This window comes from Rhinichthys klamathensis, unplaced genomic scaffold (assembly GCF_029890125.1).
Source record: "Rhinichthys klamathensis goyatoka isolate OS25496 unplaced genomic scaffold, OSU_Roscu_1.1 h1tg000111l_1, whole genome shotgun sequence".
Classification (NCBI taxonomy): domain Eukaryota; kingdom Metazoa; phylum Chordata; class Actinopteri; order Cypriniformes; family Leuciscidae; genus Rhinichthys; species Rhinichthys klamathensis.
The window spans coordinates 13,604,506-13,626,997 of NW_026606649.1; the positions used below are offsets into that span (position 1 = coordinate 13,604,506).

Here is a 22,492-nt window from a genome sequence, read left to right on the forward strand (position 1 = left end):
TCCACTCATTCACCTATCTATATAGGGAATATGAGAGATTGTTAAATGGGCTTCTTTCTATAGAGGGGCTGACAGGAAGGAAGTGGAATAATACACTTTGCTTTCCCAATGTTTTAGCCAGACACTAGTACTCTGTAAGGTTATGCCATTTGGCAATCTGCCGCCTTGGGTTGTCACAGACTTCCCTCCAGTGAGTCACCCCTGATGGAATTGGGCTCTGACCACCCAGAACCAGGCGACCCACAACCTCATTCTTCGTGGTGCGGTCAAAATCAATGACCAGGAACTCCACAGAGATGTCCGGCATTAGCTCAGCGGGAACATCGTAGATAAAGGATTCATTGAAAACGGGATTGAGTGTGCATTTCTTGACATGCGTCTTTTTCTTGGCTATGCGCTTGCGGCCGTAGAAGACGTTCACTTTAACATAAGGGTCTGTAGGTAGAGAAGAGAAATAATGATGTGAGAGGTTAGATACTGATACGTTTTTGGCATCATCAATGGAGTTATTTGAGTATCTTCACTCTTAAAAATAAAGATTTTTTGGGCATCTATGGTTCCATGTAGAACATTTCACATCCATGGAACCTTTCCATTCCATCTTTTCTTTATAGTGGAAAAAGTTCTTCAGATTATTAAAATGGTCTTCACAATAAGAAAAAAAGGTTCTTTGGGGAACCCAAAATATAATATTTGCAACCCCCCTCTTTTGAAACCTTTATTTTTAAGAGTGTGTATTTTTGTGTATATGTGTCCTGTGCACTTACTGCCTGAAAGACCACTGATGTCCATGGTTGGCAGATGTTTGGCCTTAAGAACCACCACATTAAGCCTGTGAGTAACAGGATGGTAGGACAGTGAGACCAGCAATTCCCCGCGACTTTCACACTATGGAGAAACAGAACAGAAATTGAACAAATGCTTATTAGCAAACACAAAAGTCCATCAGATAAATGACTAAGGATCAAAGTGATGAGCCACCCGAGATGACCTGTCGGTGATCACACAGGACTGATGTAAAAGGATTGCCCCAATGACTCATGATACTCAGCCCTTTCAGACTCTGTCCCATAGTAAGGAAAGCCTAGTCCAACTATCCATACTTCCCAGAGCAGTGCTAACAAGAGGAGGATACCTATCCCCCAGTGTTGTGGTCGAGACCAGCTCTTTCGAGTCCAAGGCCAAGACCAAAACTAGAAGAGGGTTGAGTCAGATACAATACAGAGACCTGAAGAGGGTGTGAACAGTGTAAATAAGTTCAGGGTGAATAAAACCTGGTTTTGCATCAGTGTCACTCCTGCGGAGAAACACGATAGCACCACAGAGTGCATCATATGCACAAATCGGCAATGAGTCTGACTCAAGGCCAAATCCAAATGCTCCCAAGTCCATGACAAGCCCAAGACCATGAAAATATGGTCTTGGAGCTCGGACTTCAGGCAGAGGCCGGTCTTGAGTACTACAACCTTGTCCAAGTGCTTCAATGCCCATGCCCATCATAGCCAAGTCAGTGTCTGATTGTTGGGAGACCTAACGGTACCCCTGATTCTGGGACAAGGTAGGGTTTGCAAGTTATAGGATTAAAAGCTAAGGAAGTGTTGCAATACAGGAACACTGTGTTCTCCTGGCACTCTTGACCTCTGGGACAAAACCAGACTAAAAGTCAGATGTTTTTGGAAATTGTCTTTGGAGGGTCCCCTGGTCAAGAGCAGGGGTTTCAAATCCTGCTCCTGGAGGACCATGACTGTCCTGCAGAGTTTAGCCCCAATAGGCTCTATGCACGAACGCTGCTGACGTATTTCTGGTAGAATCTCAGCCAGTGTCTTTACCTCCGCATAGCGAAGTTCTATAGCGAAGTGTACTAGCGGCCAAACTTTAATAAAATTCATTTTCTCAGAAACGAGACAACGATTTTAGAAACTGATTCGCTAGTCGGATTTCGCATGAGAGATTACTCACCCTCAAAGTTGTCGATGTAGCTCGAAATATATAATTTAATGCCCTTCTCTTTCTTACTCTTATGTGTGACAGCTAACTGCCTCACAATATTGTTAACATCATTCATGTTAACCGCTGGAAGTTTCTTTTTAAACAGCGAGTGTAATTTGCCATTATCTCCACCTAATGCAAAAACGGCTTCCGACGCAGCACCGGATGTAACTGGGCGGGCTGAGACAAAACACGGAAGCGATCGTGCATAGAGCCTACACACCTGGACCAAGGTAATCAACATTTACTAGAAATTTCCAGGAAGGTATGTTGGGACAAACTGTAGCTAAACTCTGCAGGATCTCCGTAACTGAAATGGGATTCAACTGGCCAAAAGGATGACTGCATATGGACTGCTGGTGTCAAGTCTTCAGAAATATTGGCAAGTCAGGGTTCTCCAAAACTCTAGGAGCATTGGGAGTATGGGGCTTTCCTTTCAGTATACATTGGGGGTCCCTACCTTATCCCATATGTTACATCTCTGATAACCTGGATGAAGTCATTATCCATCTTGGGTGCTAGATGAAAAACCTACTTTATCTCCTAGACAGTGAAATGGAGGAGAGAGCATTCACGGCAATTACACCAGAGCTTGTCCTGCTCACATGATATATTAAATTGCCACTTATTCTCTAAGTGTGAGGGAGAACTGCAATGGTGAGCCATCTGTGCACCTAACAGTTCTCCCTGGGCAATGGTGATCGTTCATGTGGGTAAGCAAGGTGGAATAATCAAAGGCACCTGTCCATTGTCACAAGAGAAGAGGAGAAAAAGAGCATTGGCATCTCTGCAAGCCATGCTTCAACTCCCAGAGGACATTCATGTCTAACCCTGTCTCTGCGAATACAGTCTTGCAATCTGACACTTATGAGCACTGAAACCTTCAGCAACAACCACCTAAAACAGCTTAAGGTGACTTTTAACCCAGAATTTAAATCATGAGTTATTAAGCTCTGCCTCATAGTAAAGACAGTGTTAATAGCAAATTGTGATTACAGTTATACAAGTTCCAAATGTAAAACAGTTCCTAAATGTAACGGCAAGTTGTTTAACAACAAGCAACCAAATATAAACTTTCCTCATTAAGTGAGGAAATGCTTTCCTCATTATGTGTTTATGTACTTTGTACAGTCACTGTGTTTAGTTTCAGTGCTGAACTTTCACTGTCCCTCAATGGTAGAACAAGCATCCAGCCTTAACCCGGTTGCTGAGACCATAAAAAACAGCTTTAGATATAAATAAAGCCACTTATTGCCATATAAAAAGACATCCTTTTCAGTACTGTTCTTCACATTTATTTCTTGTCTACACTGCTACAAATATTTGTTGCCTTATTTTCCGGGAAAAATATCGAAATATATTTGAGGGGCACAATTGTTGATGAGCAAAAAGGTTTACAGAGAGTATATCTTGAATTCATTTTTAAGATATGCCAAATAGTTTGACCTTATTTTAAGTTTAACCATGCCTGTTAGATTTATGCTCAAAACAATAACATTTACATTTATTTTAAACAGTTTAAATGGGATAAGAAGAATTAACATAATTCAAGCTATTTTCTTAAACGTTGTATTGTCTTATGCAATTTTTCACTCATGTAAATGTATTTTGTTTTTAGGATGTTTAGATATTTGTACTGGACAACAAGACAAAAATACAGATTGAAAAAGAAAAAGAAGAAGATTTAAATTTTTTGGGCTGTTCTGTTTTATTCTTTAAATAGCATATTGTGACTGCTGATATTTTTGGCTTCTTTATCCGTGTTTTTCCTCAGTCACTTTTTTATCCAAGCATCTGCTAAATAAAGAAATGTAAGTAAAGATAGATTTTTTCACAGACCTTCATCCACATCATATACAGAGACTTCTATAGCTACAACGTTGCCTTTTCTTTTTCTTGTTTTTCTCTTGCCGTCTCGGTCTTTGTTTTTCTCTTCACTTCTCTTCTTTGAGAGTAAAGATTCCAGTCCTGCTCCTGGTCATCACCATTGCAACATGAATTAGGAGGCATCCTGGAGCTAAACATGGACTTAAAACAGCCATCATCTAAATGTGTAATGTCTGTAAGTGTTTGTGATTTTCTTTTTAGCTGGGGGGGGGGTAGATTTACTGGGGGGGGGGGGGGGGGGGGGGGGGGGGGGTAGATTTACTGTAAACATTTGACAGGAATTTACAGTATTAAACAGTATTATTTTACAATAAAGTACTGTAGTCAAAATCTACAGTGAAATCAATCCATGCTGGGTTATTTTCTGTGAAATTGCTGTGAAATTGTGCAGTTATTAACCTGGAATATACTGTAATATTTAACAGAAATATTTCACAGTTTGTGCATGTTAATGTTACAGCATGTCTCACTTGTATGCTATACTTGTTGAGATTTTATGATAATTCAATTTATCCATGCAAGGAGTCCAAATAACTGGATTTAATTTGTACATAAATTAGCTATTAAAAAGTCTTTGTCATGGTTGGTGACTGTAACACTCAGGCAGAGGTGTAAAGTCCAGGCGTCAGAAAGTAAAAGTCCACTCATGAACTTTTCACTAATTTCAGTAATTAGTTCTATCCAGAGCCATATAGAGTGAGAGTTGCGACAACTCCATTGACTCCAATGGAACGGTTTTTTACAGCAATGGCGGCTCGCGGAGCCTCTCAATAGTTCCCGGAAGTAGCAGCAGCGCGGTAGAGTTAGAGCAGAACAGACCGTTTGTGATGCACTTTTAAAAGGTAAGACGTTTAAAGAATAAGATTGTATATTATCAGTACATCTGAATCCAATTAACTTGTAAGTTTAACTGTATTAAAGCATGCTAGTTGATTATTGCTCTCTAAATTAGTAGTTTTAGGGGACGTTATCAGGTAAAATAAAGGTCATTGGATAAAGTTAGTACCGCATAACAAACCACGAACAGCATATTAATGTTTAAACCCGTTCTATTAATGCATGTTTATCCTTTGTTGTGTAATAAGAGGGAAATACTTCTAAACAGAGGTTAAATATAACATTGGGGAGTGTGATAGTTGTAATTGATAAAATGAGAATATCGGTTTCAATCCATATTAAATGTGCAATAACGGGGAAAAATCCTTATTTTAGATTTCATATTTGAGTAAGGAAAAACGTATGGTTGGCGTTTTTTATTCATTGTGTTTCTGTTGACTATTACCTGTCTATATTTTGATTTAGCTCAGCTGATTTGTATTGATAGGAAAGGGAGATGGAAGTTTATAAGTAAGATTAAAAACATGCTTAAAACGGCAGCAAGCCGTGTTCTAGATCAAATCACACTAGGCTAAATGGGGTATTATAAATACCATAACTGTATTATATACTAACTCCTATATATAATTTATCCCGTTTTTGTTTCCTTTATCTCTTTCAACACAAGAAGCACAAAGAGGATTCGGTGGATCCTGAAGACTCCTGCACTGACGCTGTACCCTCATCAGTCTCAGCTCCTTGGATTTTGCAAGACTTTACTTGCTCCCTATTTTTAATAAACATTAAACTTCCCAGTGTTGGTCTTTGTGGAAAAAGTGCAGATACACCTAAGTATGATTAGCACACAAGTTCTATTTAGATTGCTCCTGACTTGAGCATATTTTCTGTGTCTGACAACATAGAGGAAAGGCCAGACAACATGCTTGACGTGCAGTTTATTAGACATTTATAAATCCCATTGTGCTAATTCAGTGCAAAAGTGTATATATAGGTCATTGACAAATAAACAAAGTCTAAAATCTTTTCAAAACTGATGTAATGTATATTTTTGTGTCATGAACAATGTATTTGAACAAGTTTCAGTTGTGAACATTTCTAAGTGTTTAAATTCACCTGAAAGTGTACCAACCTACCCATAACTTTAAAGCAATTACCAGTATTTGATAGAGATCTAAAAGGATCATTATGGCTCCTCTGGACAATGCATTATCATGCACACTGCAATTACCATAATAAGAGAGCCATGTTTGCAGTTGTGCCCCCCCCCCCCGACATACAAATTGCTAGACAAAAGGTTTTCAATTATCAGCTATAAATCTACTGAAATGTATCAAATTTGTTTATATGAAAGGTTAAAATGATGCCATAGAATTTCATTTTTATTTTTTTTATGATTAAAACACCATTTAAATTAGTATTTTAGTCTGTTAATTTGTGCGGACAGTTACACAACCTGACATTTTGGGGGGTTTAAGATAACAAAACATAAAATATGTATTATCTAAATGTACTAAAAATTAATTTAAACTAAATAGGTTTTATAGATTTAAGTGATGTAGTATGTCATGAATTTATCAAATTATGTTAAGGAAATAATGTACTTGGACACTTAGAAAATAATGTATGTGTGTATAATCATGTTTTGTTTTAAAATGAAATATGTATTCATTTATATAGTAATAAGTGCATAAGCATTGTAAACATTACGATGAATGCAATTTTACTTGTTTGCAATGGCATTTTAAGACAATCACCTGTTTCCTGCAAGTCTCCTGTCCTTGTGAAACCATAGTGAACATTACATGATAACCCTTAAATAACATACAAGTTTAAGAACACAAAAATACTTCAAAACAACTGCAAAACGGTCTTTAACCAAGGTAAAGTTAGCCAGAAAATATGTTAACAAAGGCAGGCAACACTGGTTGACCACAATAAACATTAAATATCAGCAGATTTTTATCTTTTAAAAACAATATTGCTGTAACTACATACACATACTACATCCAAATGTCAATGTATTATATACATATTGTAAACCAACGCATTTATTGACTACAAACTACCAAAAATCACAGTTCAGCTCTCTACCTCCATCGATTTGAATTGGCGCCGAAGCACTTCCTGGAACTATCTGAGGTCTACGCGAATCACGTGACAACCAAGCATTTAGAACTTCCGTTGTCGCAACTCTCTCTCTATATGGCTCTGTCTGGTTCTATCTATCTCCTGGCTGAAAAACTACTGAGGAGGACTTTTACTTTCTGAACCTGGACTTTACACCTCTGCACTCAGGAGATAAACTAGTTGTAACACAACCATGTAAACTTTACGCAAACATTACTGGACAAATAACTAATGAGAACTTGGTGGTTTCTGTTAATTTCAGGATTTGTTGAAGTTACATAAAAGGGATTACACTTGAAATACTGTCAATACATTGATATTGTATTTTTAAGTGTCTATTCAAATACAAATATATACATGAATATTTTAAAACAGATACCTACGAATTTGATTGAGGTCACCCTAGCTTCTCTTATTCTGCTCACATTCATTTTTTTTTCTCTTCCATGAAACTAAGCGAGCGTAACGAGCATGGCGCTGCCGCAGTATGTCACTCACTCCTCATAATCACCCATCTCTCTCTCACTGCACAGACTGCACCCCATCTGTTTCCTGAGCTTTTTCTCCTTCCTTCTCTCCTATAATCCTCTCTCTCTCTCTCTCTCTCTCTCTCTCTCTCTCTCTCTCTCTCTCTCTCTCTCTCTCTCTCTCTCTCTCTCTCTCTCTCTCTCTCTGTGTCTTTCTCTTGGCGGAATCGATTGTCCACCACTCCCAGCCAACACCCTAATGCTCCTGTCTTCTGGAGCCATAGTGCACTGATTCAATTTAAGATACTCTCTTTATAGAAGAGTATAAAGCAGACAGGAAGTTCTCTGATTTGAACAAGCTTACTCTGCATATTCTGTGTACTGATTTACAAAGCGGGAACACAAGCTCAAATACTTATTTGCCTCCAAGCACTTAAGATTTCCTGTGGCCAGAGAGAATGAGATTATGAACATCGCGTATAATGCTATTGTTCCTGTTTTGATGGAAATACAGCAGTGTATTAGACTATGATTACTTGTTATGCAACCACTTTTAACAGTTCTGCTTGTGTTTGAGTGAAAATGGTTGCAAATCCTTCATAATAACTCAACCGCGCTCTCTCTCTCTATTTCAATGGGTGTTCACTAAGCCTTCTTTTACACCTGTTCTCTGTCTTGTGTGACCCGATCATCACAGGCAGAAAATCAGTGCTCTAAATATAGGTGTAAAAGAGGTTCAAAACATTTTGTGATCACAAATTATAGTATATTTCAAGGTAGTCAAAAGTGCATGTGATCACAGTGAGGTGTAAACACTGATCTGCTCTAATGTCTCTCGGACATTGCAGTAAATGCCTAGTCACCTCTCAATCATCCATTGCACTAAAACAGAGGGTTTAAATTTTACTTTAAAAGATAAATATGGGAAAAACCAAACATATAAGCCTGGTGAGAAGTTCCATATATTTTAAGCAATAGTGCGCCAAATCAATGCTTTGTTTAAAAATATTTGACATCAGTAAGATTTTACAGTTTTTTTATTTATCAGGGATGCATTAAATTGATCAAATGACAGTAAAGACATGTATAATGTTACAAAAGATTTTTATTTCAAATATATGCTGTTCAACTTTCTATTCATTCAAAGAACTGACAATAATGAAAATGTTTCTTGAGCAACAAATCAGGATATCACAACGATTTCTAAATGACCATGTGACACTGAAGATTAGAGTAATGATGCTGAAAATTCAGTTTTGCAAACAGGAATAAATTACATTTAAAAATTTATTACAATAAAAAAATAGTTATTTCAAATTGTAATAATATTTCAAAATATTGCTATTGTGATATTATAATATTATATAATTTCGGGGGATGTAAGCACAAGAAACTTCTTTCAAAAACATTAAAAAATCTTACTGACCCCAAACTGTATACAGTAGTTAAAACACCAGAGACCCTCCCTTCAAAATACAATCACAAGTGGGTACAGGAAACGTATTTTCCATCAATAAAAGGCATCAATACCATCTGTAAACAGGGGTAAGAAACTACAGAAGCATAGAAAGTGTCAATAATTTTCAGGAAGTGAATAACTGAAGATATGCTTGTTGTTTTGTTTGTGAGTATCATTGCTAATGATGTGAGTATTAGTGCTAGTTTCCAAATGGTTGTACTGATGGATGTCCCCCCTGCAGTCTGTAACCTTTATGGCTACACTCTCTGTCTGCATAATGCCACTTTAATGGGCCGTGGATCAATAGACGCTCTCACCACCCATAAAGCCCAGCCCATACATGTAAGGAGCACAATGGTATACAGCTACATAATATAACATCTATAGTATGAAACACAGGATGATTTTAAAAGAAAATATGATTGATGTTTGTCCACGCAAAACTGTCTAGGTGGTTCAGAGTGATTTTTAAGTGGTTTCTAATTCCCCACCCCCACATCTAACTTCCCATCATCACTTACAAAAGTAATAGCAACCTTTACTTAACAAACCTTGTAAAAAAAAAAAAAAAAAAAAAGTGTGCTGAAGTGTGCTTAACTGTATTGAATGTACACTTGTAGTTACTTCAAATCTTAAAAATATATTTTTAAAAACTGTACTTGTAGATAATGTAATATTAATGAAATAATAGTACATAAAGAGAATAAACTTGCAAGACTCTTAACTTTTAAAAATGCACTTTGTAATAATGTTAAATTGTAACTTTTATTTAAGCAATTTTTTTATATTTTGTAATTTTTTAAAGAAGTGCACTTATTTTGATGTGTTGACTAACATACTAAAGCACATCTACAACATACTTATAATAGTTATAATTTTCAGTGTTATTCGATATTACAAGTTAATATATTTTAAATGGACTAAACTATAACTTCATCGGTACAAATGTGTGATTACAAATACTTTTAACATAGCATACATGACAAAAGTTTCATCAGAAGAAATTATATTAAAGTATATCAATTTGTGTGTGTATATATATATATATATACACACACATATATATTAGTCTTCTAAGAATACTGTTCACAGTGCGTTGTTTACAGTGAAGTAATTGAATTACTCACCATGTGTCCTTATAATAATATTGTATTTTTGTAAACTGCACTGCACTCCTAGTGAATTGACATTTCGTTCCATTGCATACTTGTACATGCCTGTAATGACAATAAACTCTCTCTAATCTATTCTCTAATGTAATCTTTGGCCCTGTTTACACCTGGTATTAAGATGCGTTTTGTCGACAAAGAAGACACATTCTCGTTTATACCAGGTGTTTTAAACCGTCTCCTTTGTCCACCTGATTTCCTCGAGGGGACGGGTCTATGGGTGAGTAAAAGTATGGGCTTTTTCCTGATCTTTTGATCTAATGGACGAAATAAGCTCGTGCAAATTTACATTTGAACGCGAAAGGAGCCGATGGAAAAAACGTACAGAGAGTAGCAGCTTTCGTTCCTGCTCTGACAGCCGCAAGACCATGGCGAATGAAGTGAGTGCATGTTAGAAATCAGGAATGATGAGAGAACATTGTGCTTGGTACATTTTAAGTGTACTTCTTTTTCACACTAACTTGAATAAAAAAGCTTCCCCTTAAAACCACTTTTTTTAATCTGACAGTTACAAATGGAAACTTCACGAGTTCACACTAACATATAAGTTAGAATAAATATATAAAAAAATATGTGTATTTGGCGTGCTGTTCAAGGAGAGGCCTCAGAGCTCGGAATTTGGCCCGAATCCAGAGCACTCCCCCCAGGAATAATTAGGAGTGAGGAGTTGGGGTGGAGGATGTTGGAAAAACTGTCATGGAACAGAAGCAAGTCGGCTCAATATATAAGCCTCCTCTCGTGCTGATTGGATAGATTTTCCATATGTAATCTTCCCGAACTTTGTTAAAAAAATATATCAGGAAAATCAGACCCTTCCTGTCAGAATACGCAACACAGCTACTCGTCCAAGCGCTTGTAATTTCGAAACTGGACTACTGCAATGCTCTACTAGCGGGTCTTCCCAACCAGCACAACTAAGCCTCTGCAGATGATCCAGAATGCAGCAGCTCGTCTAGTCTTCAATCAGCTTAAGAAAACCCACGTCACACCCCTCCTGATCTCACTCCACTGGCACCCAATTGTGGCCAGAATCAAGTTTAAAGTTCTAAAGATGGCTTTCATGCCTACCTCAACCCACTACTAAAAATGTATGATCCCTCCCGCCAGCTCACTGAATGAGCGCCATCTTGTTGTTTCCTCACAATGAGGCAAAAAGTCACTTTCCAAAACCTTCACTCTCTCTGTTCCTGGTGGAATGAGCCGCCAATCTCCACTCAAACTACTGAGAACATCACATCTTTTAAGAAGCAGCTGAAGACGCACATATGCACCAATGCACTTACACACACACAGACACACACTTTAAAAAAGATTTGCATTTATTCTGTTCTCTAGCTGGTTTCCAAATCTAGTTGTCTAATAAACCTGTCATTGTGTACTTGTACTAGAAGGATTGCTGGCTCTAAGATGAATGCTTTGTTCTTTTGTAAGTCGCTTTGGATAAAAGCGTCTGCTAAATGCATAAATGTACAAATGCAGCTACAAAGGTCTCAAAAATCACAAGTCATATATCCTCTAAAATGCCAAACCAAAAAAAAAGGTTCAAAATGTCAACACAATAAAATCAACACTTCTGCGACTTGATCTCAAGGAAAGCTGTGGGATAATAGGTTCAATTAACTGGAATTGATGGCAGCGCTATCACTCTGAAACTGCTTGTATCAATCACAGGCACGCTTAACCTCGGGCAAAGATCTCAAAATCTTTTCTTTTACCTTATTTCCTACATCAGGTTTATGCTGGAGAAAGCCTTTCACCCACAATGACTGCCGCTAACCATAAAACATCTAGGGAGATCCATAAAGGTTCCAGCAGCCATCTCATGGGAATGATTAAGTTTAACGATTGCAGCGTTGAATAACAGCCGAGGAATATGATGCCGTTTGCAGGGCCAGCAGCAGCACCCAATACTGAAGTTTTCATGCTTCCGAATGATTTAAGTGTGGTTTTATGAAGATTACAGACATCTAAGGCCACATACACACTGCAGCTAAATTCGGTTGTCAATTCACCTTTTAGTCCTGTTCTGTACACACAAAGTTTTGTGATTTACAGAAGTATCAATTGCATTCTACAAAAATTCTGCAAAAAAACAATTGTGATGTGTCAATCATCACAATTTAAAGAGTGAGTCGTGTTCCGTTCCGTTAGGTGATTCACCTCTATATTTAAATGCGGTTGTCACTCCTGAAACTTTACAGTGTGTACGTGGCCTAAGATATCCCACAATCCTGTGCAAGGGCAAGAAACACTCACCTGTGTGTTCCTCTTGCTGATTTGCTGGGTGATATGGGCTCGTCCCGTGCTGGGGTCTACGCCCACCAATGGCACGACCGCCTCCCCAATGACATCATCTCGTGCAAAGCGATCAAAGCTGAGCACCAGGAAGTGCAGCTTGAGCTCGGGCAGCAAGCTGTACGGGATGCCGTAGAAGGTGAACGTCTCGTCAAACACGGGCTCCAGAGTCTTCCTCAGTACACGTGTCTTCACCCGGTGCTTCTTCTCGGGTAGGATGGTCATCTTCACGTAGGGGTCAGAACTGCCCGCCTGTTCGTCCACCGCGGGGAGTCCCTGCGCTCCTACGATAGTGACAACGAGTGCCTTCTTGGGGAAGTTGTAGTCAATGGCCAGACTGAGCGTTCCCAGAGAGGGTGAGTTGAGACTGTAGGGTGATGCCGTTTTACTGGGTGCTTCACTGCTGCTTCCTGAGCTGCTCTCCATACAGCAGTAGTCCGCCCGGATGGGCAGCGCCCTGTCCAGTCTGGGAGGACCCATAGGGGGAACCAGGTGGTTCATCTGTAGGTGCGTGGTACCACCTTCAGGATCTGCATCCACAAGGAGCACGTCACCGTTTCGGGATCCACGACTCCATTCTCTTAACAAGGAACTTGATCCTGAGCGTTGGCCCACCCGTACAATCTTCTTGTTGTTGCTGAGGGTCTCGGGGTAGATGCTGATGCCTTTGAGCATGTGGATGAACTTGTAGGGGGGGTCAACGGGTGGGTCGTAGGGGCCACTGGTCAGCTTGTACGCACCTGCCATTTGACGATATCGCCGCTGACAGCACGTCCAGAGGAAAACAGCCACTGTCACGGAGACAACCAAGACCCCTGCACCCAGAAAACCTGCCAGCACTGGGGACACATCTGAAAGAGACAAGGACAAGAAATTAGATCACCTCTTGTGGAAAAGAAATACATTTTAGCATACTTTTAAAAGGGGTAGTTATTACAGAATTAATATATTTAAGTATAATTAATTATATATATTTACATATAAGTGCAAATTGAATGTAATGTTTTTGGGCACTTAATTGCATGTTGATTGCAATTAAATGGAAATGCATTATAGGTTAAATGTATATTAAAGACCCACTGCAGCGTGCAGCATTATTCAATGTGTTGACGTAATTTACACTACAAGTGCACATTCAATACATACTTTTCACAAGGGACATCATGATTATATATATTTTTTTATAATCTACTTTAAAAAAAAAACTGCTTGTGGAAATTTTGCCACAGAAATGTATAAATACAGGTGATCACATGTCAAACACTGAGGGCAGTTATATGGTAACAAGGATAAGTCTCCCCTCAGTTACCCACCCATTTACTATAGGGATAACAAAGATAACTTTCCTATTGAGTGAACATTTACAGAAGAAAAAACACAGCTAAAAGTTCATGTTTCTTTTTTCAAGGGAATAGGATCTTACTTTCCACCTAGATAATGAATAAACACTAATTTAACCATCTCAATTTGTATTAAAGATACAATTATCTTTCACTATTATACAGTATGTCTTCGTTTAGATATAAATGATGTAATAAACAAGGAAATTCCTAAAAATGCATGAAATTGGAGAGTGAAAAGATTTATAAAACTATTACCACAGGGAATTTGATACTGACTTGGATTCTCAGAGAGCTATATGAACATGTCTGCATTCATGGTAATAAAATATACTTCTACAACATGCAGTACTAAAGCAAACTACCTTCTGTGACCTTGAATAGACTAAATAAATAAAATAAGATCTTAAAGCAAAGCACATAAACAGTTTCTACCATCAGACTTCAGATTTAACCCTCTACTGCACAGTGTTGCCATATGGCAACATACCCTTTCTTTGGACATTTCTTGAAATTTGAAAATAAACAGGAGCTCTAATTGATCTTAAATTCATAATAGAACCCGGTGGTAACCAATGATATGCTTTGATGACATCACGACACTACACACACCCTTGCAACGTCATTCTTTTCACACACTTTTGATGACTCCAGCTGCTGAAAAAGTGCTCGTGTATATGTGAAGATTTTCCTCATTTTTTTCATATTTCTTCGGAATAAAAAAATACATCAAGCATCTGGGATAAGTTCTAATCTTTTTTCAATCACTGTCACATTGTTTTGATACTTATATTACCTTTTTATTTAATAAAATAGGTATGTTGCCATATGGCAACATTGTGCGGTAATGGAACAATATTTTGCCCATGCTAATGCAGAGTAGCTTTGTATGAATGACAATGTATGGATGCACTGATATAGTTGGATGGTTGTATTATACTCATATATTTATATATATTTGTATATATTTATAAAGTAAAGTAAAAGTAAAGTATAAAAGTAAAATATATATCCGTCTTGACCGCTTTGATCACTGGCCAGAGATGGGTGCACCAAAAGGAAGGTGCCAGAATCCTGGCTGCAAGGGCATCGTCAGAGGGGTTTGCTCTAAGTGCAAGGTGCACCTCTGCCTTAAAGGTGGGGTATGTGATTTGCAAAACGGCCGGCAGATTTTGAAAATACACAACTCAAAAGGTCCTACCTTCTTTCCTCCAACGCTGGCCCTGACTCCACCCACTCCACCCATTCGAAGAGGGGCATGGGGGGAGGGGGATATGGTACGACCGTTTGATTGACGCACTTACTGTCCAATGATTCTAGGTGGTCTTGGAAATGATTGGCTGGAGTTTTTCGAGTCCTGCCCGTTCCACAGATGATTAAATTTTTTAATTTTCATGTCAGTGCTTCTAACTCAGTGGCTGTAAGTGGGTTAGGAATAGGATTTCAAGTGATTTTGAAAAAATGGTCAAAAAAGAAAATCACATACCCCACCTTTAACGGAGAGAACAACTGCTTTAAGGCGTTTCACATCGAGTAGTTTCACTTGAACAGTTCTTATGAGTTTGCGTCAGATGTTTTGTAAATGTTGTTGAAATAATCGTTTCACATTGAGTAGTTTCACTTGAACAGTTCTTATGAGTTTGCGTCAGATGTTTTGTAAATGTTGTTGAAATAATCGTTTCACATTGAGTAGTTTCACTTGAACAGTTCTTATGAGTTTGCGTCAGATGTTTTGTAAATATTGTTAAAATAATACTTTGAAAATTAGTTTCATATTTTGTACACAAAGCTCTTGAAAACATTTTTAATAATAAAAACAATTTCATTTCTAAAAGACAGGTCTGTAATCATCTATGAATTTCATATCATTTTGGGAGAAAACGCATCAGGCTGTTCCATTGTCGCACAATGTTGCCATATGGCAACGTACCCAAAAGTACCCCTCCCAAAAAAAAAAAAGAAATGTTAATTTGAGTCTATTTTATATATAAAAAAACACTGTAAATTTTTTTTCCATGATTGCATAATAATGCGTGCAGTAGAGGGTTAAGATGCCAGAATATTGCAGAAACAGAGCAAAGCAATCATTCTGCAAGTGATTAAGTTACTAAATAAATATACTTGAACTTGGGAAAAGGCCATCTTTTTATTTTTTTGTCTGTAATGTATTGTTTGTACTTTTAATATGCATTTTGGACATTTATATAGAAAATATTTTCAAATTTAATATATTTCCATGTTGTCTTGTCATTTGTCTATTCATGAATCTTTATACAAAATAAGTGTGCAGAGAACATAAACAAACTTAACAAAAATGAATAACATTATCAAACTGAAAGCGTTTCTACATTGAAAAATATCACAATTTAGCTTCAAAATGTGGATCCAAAAAGTACATGTGGACTATAACTAAATCTAACTAAATACTGTGCACAAATCATTTTTCTTCATAACTCATAATTTAATTGCGGCCCACGTTCACACAGAGCTGTGGGTAATGTGGAGTTGGATGAGGTTTCTAGAGAAAATCATCTGGTCTTAAAGTGAATTAAACAGAACAACAAACACGGACACCAATGGCCGACTGACCCAGTTAGAAAAGAGAGTGACAGGGAAGAGAACACAGAAAAACAGCAGCAGCGCTTCAGGTCAGTACAAGCAAATGCAAAAACATGCATATGAAAAAACAGCAAAAAAAGATGTATGGAATACACTTGTTTGTGTGAGAGAAAAAGCTCACTCAAATTAAAAAAAAATGAGCTTTCTAGGCTATTGAAATGATCCGTGTAATGAAAAACAATTTTCAGGGTATATTGCAGGATAATTCTTGCTCTTGGCTGCAGCTTGGATTCTTTCCAGTTTAATTCATGACTGCTTGCTTCACAACCATTTGCTATCTAATGGGGCTGATGCTGAGCACAGCAGTTATATTTATGATCATGGATTCTTTATTACAGCCCATGAGAAGATCCAGCATAGCAGTAACATGCACCTGGCTGGAGCCTTTACTGTTATTCACACAGATCTAATCTCAACACCCAGACATCTCTTCTGTTTCATTAAAGGTGACAAAACTGACACTGCCAACAGAATGTGGTCATTTATATGACTGTCATATCTGGCTCATTAAAACAATTCCCCTGAAACTTTCAAATGTCAGAAACAGACCATAACAAGCTTAACCAGAGCTGGCAGGTTCTTCTTTTGCCCTATGCTGCAGGGCATTCAATTAGGAAACATCACACTGTGGGCTCCCTTTGCCCAAACACCTTTAATAACAGACAAAGTAGCATTGTCCGGAGGGCTCTACACATGGCTTTAGGACAAAACTAAACAATCACCACCCATTTTGCTTTATTAATTGGGATCTGGATAGTTCTACAAAAGTTGGTGTTTCACAATATCTCATTTTGTGGGAGTATGGCCTCCGAATGCTGACTCTGATTCCGACAGGTCAACCATGGCATTCAGAGCTCAACTATTCCACTGTTGCCCGTCATCTGGAGTTTCCGAGTTGGGGGGGCGAGTCGGTGAGAAAACGTGGGGCGGAATGGATGCAGTGGTGAATCTTTTAAAATGAATGATTTTTTTTTTTCATTTCTACAGTAAGCTGCATACAAAATACCGTATCGTACTAGCTCAATAGAATATAGCTATTATATTTACAGCACCTTCTTAAATTGAATAAAAACATATAGCAAAAACGCAACCAATGTGCTTTATTCATCATTTTGTAGATGAACATTTTTTAAATTGCATGTAGAGGTTATAATTACGACTTCCAAACTCATAAATATGACTTGAAAGAGCGGACTTCGGTCATTACTGCAGCATTGTTGCAGTGTGTTAGTAGGTTGATTGTTTTGGACATTGTTTCTTCTTTAAAATAACAATAAAATACACTGAAAAAACTATACAATTTCTTGTACACATTTATTTATTTGTATTTTTTCCATAAACCACTTTTTTGATGGCTAATAGCCAATATATAATGTGATATCACACTATTTAATAAAGATTGTGAGTCAACACCCAAACTAACAATTTTGTGAATATTTGCGATGTCTGCTCTGTGTGTGTGTGTGTGTGCTGATTTTTTTAAAATTGTGTTTGTACATCGCCCTGCTGTGTAAACGAGAAGAAAAACAAACGGAGTGGATCGGACCGATCCATGGAGCACCAAAACACTCAATAGGGGGTGTGTCCACTCATGATGGGGGAGGAGAGAGAGTGAGCAAGCGGGACATTTGTAGAAAGACTGTAGAAAGAGATATGGCTAATAGAAGATAATAGAGATAATACCAAAGAGGAAAAGATCTGAGGAATATAATTGAAAAAATAAGGGTTTTGATCAAGCAAGACAAAGGACCTGCGTTAATACTTTACAGCACTGGAGAGATGTTAGAGAGCGGGAAGACCTGAAAACAAATGCTGAGGTTGCTTTGTTTCTAATTTATACGTGAGTAATATAGGTTTACACTATGCTACACAGACCAACCAAGATATGCTGTTGTATGCTGTTGTTGTTGAATCACAGTTGATTCATCCATACTTGCGCCAGCTGTTACACTGCATTCCCACAGGGCGTCTGCATCGACGCTTGACGGAGGGCGTGTCTGAAGCTTGATGCAAGTGACAACAGCCAATCACATTACTTCCAGCTTGGACTTCAATGAGCAAGGGTATTTGCATAAAGGCGCCTCGTTGGAAGAGTTAACACTGACGCCCAGTGTGAATGCTCCGTTTGCATAACAAACCAGCCCAATTTCTATACAAAACCCACCCAATCACGGCCAAAACTAGCCCAATTGCTTTTAGGGGGAATTTCCCGGTAAAAATCGAGTTCCTGGGTAGAGATACTTGGTTGCTTCAACCTGCGAACTAAAAAACAACCTGAGGCAACAGTGTAAGAGTAGCCCAATTTCGAGGGGCAAATCGCAGACTTGGCAGCACTGGTCGTTGCCTGTGTTTCATTGCATGATCGTTATTTTGGGGGCGGAGCAATGAAGAGAGGGGTGTGTTTCTTTTGGGTAAGGGGTGTGTTTGTCAGAAACCACTTTCTGCACCTTTAAATTCACATTTATTTTACATAATATTTTCTAAAATAATTAGAAACATATTATTTGCAAGTGAATCAACTTCAGAAAATAATTTGAACTTGATAAAAAAATCTGTAATATAGACAAAGATATGATGGATGGATTCACAGAAGTTTGCGAGGTTTGTGGCATTAAATGTTTATTAGATATTCAAAGGCTTGTTAATATGATAGAAATGCGTATTTGCTGAATGCTGACAGCACATGAAAAAAGTGGTATATCGTTTGCCATTCTATTATTAGACAGAACTTTTCAACAAAGATAGTAAACTAATGAAGACTGACAATGGGTGCTAATGTGCGTCTGCACTCAGGCGCAGAGTTCTCAACGCTGCCAAAATAAAAGTCGACCGCTATTAACTACTATTAAATTATTGCATGAACTATTGATAAGAATATAGAAACTTACAACATTAGCCTAGAAGAATGCCAAAATAGCTATTTGGTCACTGGTTAACCAATAAGCTTGCACGGCCTAGATGACATCGCCAGAAAATGTGTTGTTTTAGAGAGATATTACCTATTGCTTTAGAGATGGAGCATTTCATGTTAACTTGGAAACTGACTCGTTCATTTTGTGTGAAGCACGGTAAGTTTTAAGAGTGCTTTCTTTGATAGATTCGCTGCCACGTACAGACTCCATTTTCTTTGCCATTCCCTCTGCAGTCTGCTTTGTCTGTCTCGTTTTCTTTCATTTCTCCATTTACTTACTTGACACTCTTCCCTATTCTTTTTTTTTGTTATATTCATTTCACAGTCTTACACCCCTCTTTCTTTGCCCCTCTCTCCTCCCTTCCACGTCTCTCATCTTTTCTTTACTCTTGCCAAACTCCAAAGGCCCGGGTGGTGAAGTGTTCAGGTCGCCGTGGCAACAACAGGTCCCATTCTTTCGTCATGCCGGTCAGAGCTGATTGGAATTCTAAGTTGGGCCCGGGTTCAGTGAGCTGATGAGAACAGGATGTGCTCTCCTGCTCCACACAACAGCCTCCTTAAGGAAATGCCAGCCAATGGGAACACAGAAACTAACCACATGCCCAAGCAACCAAGTACAACAATAAAGTTTAGGGAGAAAATGTTGCTGAACCTGCTGAAAATGTCATTTTATTTAATTGTACAATCTTAAAAAAAAAAAATCTGGCAAAAAAAGAGGTTTTTAATGAAAGGTTATTTAAAGGTGAACTAAGTAACTTTTTTACCTTAACCGAACAGCTTTGGAGTCATTGTAATGTTTATATTACTGATTTCGTGTTGAATGGTGGTCGTCTCGCACCCCCCTGGTGCCTGTGAGCCGCAAAACCACCCTTGCAACTTTGGGCCGGCGAGCCGCCGACCTCAGTGTTAGGAAGTATCGTGTGATATGGTCTCGTGAGGTAACGAATTGCTTTACGGCAAAAAAACAGATCTGATAAAATTCTGATAAAATGAGCATCAAACAGAAATAACCCAGCGCCGTATACATGTGGTGTTCGAGGCGCACAATACATACAATACAGACTGCCGACAGTTAAACAGGGCGCGCAGCTCTTAAAGGGGCCATACCTTATTTCCACTCGTTACAGCGTCCATCCAACAGGTACCGGTGTACAGGGGGAGGGGATCCGGCCGTGAGTGCGAGCCATCTCTGCGTGAGTGCTATTCACGACAGTACAAGTACTCCACAGCGACTCTAGGGGTCGCTGTTTGACAAAAACGGAATTCCAACTTAGTGCTGCTTTTATAGAGTGTATGTCACGAAATATCCCAGTCAAATGTGTCATTTGTAATTTAAAATAATAATAAATCACACAGAAGTAACTTTATAACCAATCAGCTTTCTGTTGGTCTACATGGCCAATTTGTGTGACCAACATGCGCAATTTTTGCTAAATTCCAGATCATGTGGATTCCTATTGAAATTTGACTGAACAGCTGTAAATGTGACCGAACCTTAAGGCCAGCGCTCTTAAGTGTTTTCAGAAGAGCGTTGGAGGTTTTTTTCCCAGTTAAGACGCTATATGTGCTATATACAAAATATCCGCCGAAGTGTTAGTATCTGATTTCCCATATAGTTTGTTTGAAAATAAAAAAGTCGATACAATGTAAAGTATTTGCTCTGGCTCTTGTTTTCAATTATTTTGTTCCATTGTTGTGCCTGTTGTTGTTGTCTGTTGCCTCTGTCCCAGCAGGATGTAACGGTTGGTATTTGTCCCGCCCCTCATCCACTGTGATTGGATGGCTGGGTAAAGAGTGACAGTGATGATCGTTGCGATTTTCCCTAAAGTTGAACTTACTTCAACTCTCAGCCACCAGAAAAAAACACTGAGCATTCAGCGTGAAATAAACACTCAGCGCATCCTCATGCTGCTGCAAAACGCGGCGCTTCCATTAACAAACGCGGCACTCCCATTGAAACCAATTGGAAAAATACGCTAGCCTTGGGGAAAAAAAAATGCTTTGGTGGACAGTGACACTTATATTACATGCAAACAAATTACCTCAATTGTACTTGTCTCAACTTCTGAAAAATATCTTACTTTTCACCATAGCTAAGATTTATTTAACTCTTTATCATAATAAAACATTTATTAAGTCTCACTAGTCTCCTTTATAAGCAAGCATGTACAAACACACACCCACTCCTTCACCCACATAGCATTCACCACATTTCATACAAGATTACCGACAGCATAGTTTGTTGCTTTAATGTAAAACATCACTAATGCTCTGCTGGCCTCAATCTGAGAGGAAGATGGTGTGCTGCATTACCAAAGAACTTGCCTATTACTGCAGCTTACCGACCACTCAAGAGTGACTCATCCAAGACTCTACAGGTTTCCTGAAAATGAGGGATGAAAATCTAAGACCTCTATTAAAATAAAAGATTTAATTTAGCTGGCTGCTCATGGAAAACTTGTCAACATGGTCGCCAAGGCGTTGCTAGGCAGTGTTTATAGAGTGCAACAGTTGGGTTCCGGAAGTAAAAACTCCATTCATTTTCATTATAATGTCTATGGTGTCGACATGCCCCATGGAAGAGAGGGGTGGGGTGAGCAGTTGCTCATTATCATTTAAAGAGACATGCACCGAAATGGGTCGCTGTGAACAGAGCTGTTTTTGGGGAGGTAAAAAGGGTGTTGTTTTACACAGCCATTGAGGAATTTTAACCAAAGTATGTTACAAACTTTACACGAAGACCCTAAAGAATCATACCAACTTGTGGAAAATGGGCATCCGATGACCCCTCTAAACTGTCGTAAATCTTGAATGTTTTATTGCTTTAGAGCAGGGGTTCTCAAAGTTTTGATAGGTGAGGGCCAATTTAGGAACCCAACATTGAACTGAGGGCCGCCAAAGTGGCGGGGGAGAAAACGAAGAAAAGAAAACTGAAAAGAAAATCCCATTTGAAATTATTTTAATGACCAGGTTGCATCTACAGTTTACATTAGTTGCAATAAACACATTTTAATTCATAACTGAGGCTAAACCTGGCAAAACTTGTGAAAATTTTTGGGGGGAGAGAAAGAAACTTTTAAAATAGAAGCTTACCAAACAAGTCATCATCATCATTCATTTCTATCATTGCTTGTCAGTCGCGTTTCCATTATTGCAGATTTGCATATTATTATCTATCTTTTTTAACCCGTAACTGAAAAACGAAAAATGAACGGTTGTTGTCTTTTTAAAACGCAAAGTTGAACAAAATTTTAATTTGAACTGGCTTCACCAACTGCTGCGCAAAAAAAGTAAATATCGACAGACTTTTTTCAGATTTTTGTTTAAATGACTTTTTGCCCCTTTATTAAACATTTTAAATATTCACAAATTAATATGGAAAACATGTCGAT

The 22,492-nt window shown here is 38.3% G+C and overlaps 1 protein-coding gene across 1 annotated transcript in view; it reads right to left on the minus strand.

The window, feature by feature from the left end:
* syt11a (synaptotagmin XIa) overlaps positions 1-22,492 on the minus strand; it is a 33,481-nt gene continuing 10,989 nt past the window's right edge. Inside the window, exons 2-4 of the mRNA XM_056254567.1 lie at positions 12,192-13,081; positions 768-888; positions 1-435 (exon numbers count right to left, since the gene is read on the minus strand). Of these exons, the coding sequence (XP_056110542.1) occupies positions 125-435; positions 768-888; positions 12,192-13,081 (1,322 nt within the window). The 3' untranslated portion in view covers positions 1-124. The remainder of the gene's footprint in view (positions 436-767; positions 889-12,191; positions 13,082-22,492) is intronic.